Genomic DNA, 6,730 nt, shown 5'->3' on the forward strand with positions numbered 1-6,730 from the left:
GAGACTTTTCTTTTTTTCGTTTTATAAAAGAGGAAAAGATAAAGCCCGATCTGATTTTAATAGTGAGAGGCAGCGTTAAGAGGCCGCCAAGAGTCGTCTGGCGCTCCGGGAGAAGAGAGCAGGCGTGAAAAAGGGCGGGGAAAGGGGAGGTGTCCGGCAGGCTCCGCTGCTTGTTCCTTCTTCTTTCTCGCAAACCTTTACTGGTTCTCTTCTCCTGCGCGTTTGTTTTGTGGTTTCTGTCTCTCCCTCCCTCTCTGGCGAGGAAGATCTGTCTTCAGGGTCTGTGGCTTGCAGTTCTGGTAAGTGACATGCATACTAACTTACTTATTTTCTTTTTCTTTCTCTTTCGACGAATTTCTTTTCTTAGTGTATTAGGGCTTTTTGGCCTCTCTTACTCAAATAATTTTGTTTGGTTTTCTTTCTTTTACTCCTTTTCCAATTGAGTTTTGCACACGCATGTTTTTTAGTTATTTTCTATAAGGATGTTCGTCTAGGATGTCAAAGATCCGTATATAACCTTGAACTGTGCGATCTTTGGAGTTCTCTGGTTCTCTACATACTATGAGGATTTTTTTTTATGAACCTTCTCTTTACACATTTCGGCTTTCCATTGACCTGAAGCATACGATTTTAAAACTTCATTTGTGGATTTCTGTTTAGCGAGCCATATTTCTATGTAATCTCATGGAGCGGGGACGATTAAGTTTTCGAAGAGATCCAAGTCATTATTTTTTCTTACAGTCTCGAGGCGTGGCGATTCTGTTGACTCTACTACTTCCGAGGTCTCATTTAATTTCAGGATTAAATCTGTAGGTATCGCGCTGATGTAGGCTTATGTTGATCTCTCTATAATCTTGTGAGAGAGAGAGAGAGAGTGAGAGAGAGAGAGAGAGAGGTGCTTGATCTTCTAATAGAAACTGGAACGCTTGGGTGTAAACCTGTAGGTACATCTATGGAACCAAATGTTAAACTATGTACTGAATTCAAAGATAATGTTGATATCTGTAGATTCCAGCGTTGGAAAACTTGTCTATCTTACACTTACAATACCGGACATATCCTACTCAGTATTATTTGTCAGTTTCTGCATCAACCACAATAGTCTCATTAAAAGATTTGTAGATGTATGTTGCATTGGTTTTCCTGATCATAAGAAGTTTACCTCACTACAATAGGAGGTAACTTGTCACTTGGAAAAGCTAAAAACAAAGTGTGGTGGCTCGATCCAGTGCAGAGAGAGAGAGAGAGAGAGAGAGAGAGAGAGAGAGAGAGAGAGGTTATTGGTTTTCTCTAATTGATTAGATCCATCTTCTCATGATTTTCTTGTCTAGTGAATTGTCGTTGTTTCATCCTTTCAGAGTATTTTATGGTTGTCTTTGCTGTACAGAATCAGAAGCTATTTTATTTTAAGAACTTTATTAGTTATCTAAAAAACTAGTCTTTGGATAGTTTGTTTCTGCATGATAATTAGTCTCTGCAATACTCGTCCTCCAATTTTGCCATTATTACCCGAGATCAAGATCTCTTTTTGGAATCTGTATCTTTCTTTACTGGGCGTTTTTTTTTCTATTGTGTTGTAAAGTTTTGATTTTAAGAATTTTGAATTTTCCTTTTTGGTTAAGGGAATGTTAGGTAATTTTCGGGTTTTTTTGTCCTCTGAGACCTTTTGTTCTATAGCTAATGGGAGATTCTGGTATCTGTCATCTTTCTTTTTTTTTTTTTTCCGTTTCAAGTTTTCTTTAAGATCCTAGGTATCCATATCTTTAAGCGAATTTTGTGAAATTACTGATCATGGTTTTTCCATTTAAGATCTTCCTCTGCTTTTATCGTGGGTTCTTCACGGGAATTAGTGGTTACTTTTCGTTTTTGACTCTGTAATGAAATTTGAGATAAAGAGTATAAGTGTTCAATTTCTGGTGCTTTTTGGTATGCCAGGCTTCAAATTTTCTATTTATTATCTTAATGCTAGACATATTATTGTTTGAGGTATTTTTTGTTTACTTTATTGTGTACACGAGGCTTGAATGGCACATTTTGCTGTGCTGTTGTCAGATATCTGGAAATACAATATAATTTGTCCGTCCAAGATTCTATGCTTGCTGATGTCGGTTAAAACACTATTGATTTTCAAATGCAGTATGATTCGGTCTCTATGCAAATTATATTGCTGAGACTGCAAATCATTTTGAACTGTTGTATTGCCCATTAAAATCTGAAAAATATTATGTATCACACGGTGGGTTGGTGGTATGGTTAACCTTCCCACAAACTGGGAAGGTTTAAAATTCTACATACCTATTCTTGTATAGACATATTAATACTGTACCATTTGCTTGTCAGAAATTAGTTAGATATGGATAATCTGAAGAGGCTTGTTGCTGTTGAGCAAATCACCTTGGACAATGCTGTTATGGAGTCTGCTCTGGATGTGATACCAAATGAGCATCAAAGTGGTAATCAAGCTATTGCTAGTCCGGAGGAAGTCATAATTTGTCCTGCGCCCCTGAGACCTTTTGGGTCCCCCTATCTTGTGGATAATCTCAGTAGAGTCTACACCTCTAAAAGGTACATGTTCAAGATTTGTCAGATTTAAGTAATTACTAGTTGTTTGTTTGTTTGTATGTTTGGACTGTTCTCTGATCAGGTTGAGTGTTGTCATTTTTGAAATTCCTTTCCGAAACACTTATTATGTTAGACTAATTTACCAAGGAAACACATAATTTATGGCACTTTTTATGTGGATGTTGAATTCCCAATGCTGATACTTTGGGTTGTTTGTTGTGAAACACTTGCTCCCATATGCTTGTTCCACTGTTGTGGTTTGTCAGATGGTTGGGACATTAATGTGATGTCTATCTCACTTGATAGAGAGTCCAATTGGTGCTTGTCTTTCTAATCTTTGACTGAACTTGAGGCAGACACTCAGTGTGCAGGTCTGATGCAACTTATCTTTTATGCTCATATTTACTTTTTTATTTATGCCAGTAGCCTGCCGGTTCAAAAAGGATGTGCTGGTTTGGAGTTGTTGAATTGTTTTTGGAATAAGGTACAGCCTTTTTACTTCACTATTTGTGCATCCAACGGCTTCTGAGGATTTCTTTCTTGATAAAAGGGTGACTCTTTTCATGATAAAATTATTTGATAGGATGATCTTGAAGATGATGTGGATGGTGGTAGCAGTTGTAAAGGCTTCTTTTGTGGTTCTCCTCCGGTGCGCACAAACAACCCATTGGTCCATGATGTGCATTTTGTCACACAAACATTTCATTTTACTGCTTCCACATCTCCATTAGGGACCTCCATGGGGAGGGCAGAAAGAGTGCCCTCATGTGGAGCTTCTTCGTTTGGTGGGAAGTCCACACCAATAGTCAGAATTGAGGGGTTTTCTTGTGGAAGTTCAGAGTCACATTGCTTTGTCCCAGCTCTTGCTTAGAGCGTTTTCCAGAGCGACCTTTTGATGTTAGAATGAGTTTTCTTTACTGGTGTATTGTATAGATTTCAGGATCATGTAGGCAGAGTACTTCCAGCAACAGCCTACGGCCTTTTACCTTTAACCCTTTCCTCCTGCAGGAGAATCTTGGATTTGTATATAGTCGTGCCTTGGGTAAGTGTCTATCAGCTGTATTGTCATCTTATTTTCACTTTGTAGCTTTTGAAAGCTAGTTCATGTTGAACATCGATGTATATGTACATTAGAAATGTGTATATAAATCAGATGCAAGCATATTGGCGTTAAACAATGTTTTTTTTTTTTTTGGGTTTTTGTTAGTCTTAGGAATTTTGACTGCGAACGAAGCTTTTACACGTGGGGTATAAATTTAAAGAGTTGCTTTCACATGGTTCCTTCTGCGATTCACTGTAGCATTTTGATACCTTTCATGTTAAGATTTAGTCCAGATTGATTGATTGATTGATTGATTGAGTGAGTGGATCTAGTTAATTACACAATGAAAGGCAGGCTTGGCATTGAACTAGATCAGTATTTTTTTTGTTTTTGTTTTTGAGCCTATGCTTGCATGGTGGTTTAGTGATAGGTTATAATTGGTTGATTGAGGCATTATGATTTTATTACTGATTAATTAAACAAGTACATCGTTTCTAATTTACATGAAGTCTAGTTTTTTATATTCATGTTGCTTTTTGTTGGCAATATTTCGATGGTTCATCCTGTTATATTCGTAATAGTAAATTCTAATCCAGAATTTACAACATGCTAGAATATTAGAATTCAAAACAAAATACCTGGATCCATTCCGTAAATTTCGCCTTCTGATGCGGAATCTCTATGACGAACGATAAGAACAGATATGGTCTTCCTCAACTAAATTGCCTTATTCCTCAATGGGACCTTCGTCTCTTTTCCGGATGGGGAGAAGGAAAACTGTGTGCGATTTAGTATGTTGGGGACCATAACCATGTTGTGTCTCTTTATATAGGGTTCCCATAATTCCCTATGGTATCTACTCGAGTGGCCCATATTCATGGCCCATTCCTTAATGGGTTTAACAAAATTAGATCACTTAATTTCAGCCCTTCCATTAATAATAGAAAATATAATTACATAATAAATATGTTACCCAAATTAGAATAGGAAATATGAATTTCCTAACAATCTCCCACTTGGGTTACATATCATTCCTGAAACAATTATATCACAATTCTTTAGGCGCGCATCTGTATACTATTAATAATGGAACCATCGTATATATTAATAATGGAACCACTGCGACTTTCATCATATTACATTCGTGACTAAACCACGATGATCACCATACTAATACACTCAATGACATAGATCAAATATGGATGAGTAGCATGGAAATTACATGCAATGTGATCTCTGAGAAGAATGATTAAAAAATTCACCACACCTTGGGGTGCCATGCTTTCATTAATTTATAGGAGTGATATCCCTAATTACAGGGATTTACAATTGATTACAAGATATTGTAAATCTACATACAAGGAATGATTGAGCCTAATTAGCTCCTGTGATTGAGCTTAATTAGCTCCTGTGATGGAAGACCCTAAACAGGGCAATGATCCTTAATTGATTGAGAATCAATTTTTATAATCCTTAATTGATTGAGGATCAATCTCTTAAGGCAGTATCTTCAACAGCCCCCCGCAAGCTAAGCGTCGGATTAGGACAGACGTGAAGCTTGAACCGAAAAAACTGAAAGAGAGGGCGAGAGACGCTCTTGGTGAAGATATCCGCAATCTGTAAGTGAGATGGCACATATTGAGTGCGAATCTTTCCAGCAACAACAAGTTCTCGCAGAAAGTGAATGTCTAGCTCAACATGTTTGGCCCGTTTGTGAACAACAGGGTTGGAGCTCAAGAAAAGAGCGCTTTTGTTATCGCATAAGAGAAGAGGCTGCTTGGGAATGGATACTTTGAGATCACGAAGAAGATGAGTGAGCCAGATAAGTTCGGTGGCCGTGAGAGCAAGGGCACGATATTCCGATTCACAGCTGGAACGAGAAACTGTAGGTTGCTTCTTGGCACTCCAAGAAACTAAGTTGTCTCCAAGGTAGATGGAGTAACCCGAGGTGGAGCGGCGAGTGTCAGGACAGCCGGCCCAGTCAGCATCAGAATAAGCAATTAAGGAGCCAGGAGAAGCAGACGGGCGAAAGGATAGACCATAATGAAGAGTGCCTTTGACATACCGAAGAATACGCTTAACAGCAAGAAAGTGGTTATCAGTGGGAGAGTGTAGAAATTGACTAACCGAGTTGATAGCATGAGCAATGTCGGGTCGCGTGATGGTCAAATATTGAAGAGCACCAACAAGAGATCGATAAAGAGTGGGATCCGAAAAAGACTGACCAACAGAGGATAGATGCTGAGAAACCACCATAGGAGTATGTACAGGTTTGCTGTCAAGTAAGTGAGCGCGAGCAAGAATGTCGCGCGCATATTTCAGTTGACTAAGAAAGAGCCCATCAGAGGTGGGTGTGGCTTCAAGACCAAGGAAGTAGTTGAGAGAACCCAAGTCCTTTGTAGCGAACTCATAATGAAGCTTGCTGGCAAAATTATCAAGCACAGAAGGGTTGTTGCTCGTAAGAATAATATCATCGACATATAGGAGCAGATAAAGGATGTCAGATTGCCGATGAAAGACGAAGAGCGAAGGATCAGCCCGACTGCAGTGGAAGCCAAGATGTGTAAGGAAAGAGCTGAACCGTTGGAACCAAGCTCGAGGGGCTTGTTTGAGACCATAGAGAGCCTTCTGAAGCTGGCAAACATGATCAGGGAAGCGAGGATCAATATACCCAGGCGGCTGGTCCATATAGACACGCTCATTGAGATGACCGTTGAGGAATGCATTTTTGACGTCCAATTGACGGAGAGACCAGCGATGAGTAATAGCAAGAGAGAGTACAACCCGAATAGTGGTAGCTTTGATGACAGGACTGAAGGTGTCGGTGTAGTCAAAACCTGGGACTTGTGTAAACCCCTTCGCGACAAGACGAGCTTTGAACCGTTCAATAGAACCATCAGGCAAATATTTGGTCCTAAAGACCCATTTAGAACCCACAATATTGGTATGAGCCGGTCGAGGTACCAAAATCCAAGTATGATTATTTTGAAGAGCCTGAATTTCTTCATCCATAGCGGCAAGCCAGGCTGGATTCTTGGCAGCAGATTTGAACCCTTTAGGCTCAGTAGATGCGAGGAGAGCAGAAAGCAGCCCAGATGAGCCAGAATACGCCAGATCAGCCGAGTG

At 39.4% G+C, this 6,730-nt stretch overlaps 1 protein-coding gene across 2 annotated transcripts; it reads left to right on the plus strand.

Annotated features, from left to right (window-relative positions):
- Positions 1–84: 84 nt before the first annotated feature.
- Positions 85–3,731, plus strand: LOC137963809 (uncharacterized). Of its 2 annotated transcripts, none has more exons than XM_068811012.1 (4): positions 85–299; positions 2,341–2,565; positions 2,986–3,046; positions 3,146–3,731. In XM_068811012.1, the coding sequence occupies exons 2-4, from the start codon at positions 2,354–2,356 to the stop codon at positions 3,431–3,433; spliced, it is 561 nt and encodes a 186-aa protein (XP_068667113.1). In that variant the 5' UTR covers positions 85–299; positions 2,341–2,353; the 3' UTR covers positions 3,434–3,731. The 2 variants fall into 2 exon arrangements, with proteins under 2 accessions (XP_068667113.1, XP_068667114.1); XM_068811013.1 differs by having other exon boundaries at positions 2,989–3,046.
- The last annotated feature ends 2,999 nt before the right edge of the window (positions 3,732–6,730 follow it).

The sequence above is a fragment of the Aristolochia californica genome, unplaced genomic scaffold, assembly GCF_029961685.1.
Source record: "Aristolochia californica isolate CCGP_79_NKW_82.1479 unplaced genomic scaffold, dmAriCali1.0.hap1 SCAF_4, whole genome shotgun sequence".
Taxonomy (NCBI): domain Eukaryota; kingdom Viridiplantae; phylum Streptophyta; class Magnoliopsida; order Piperales; family Aristolochiaceae; genus Aristolochia; species Aristolochia californica.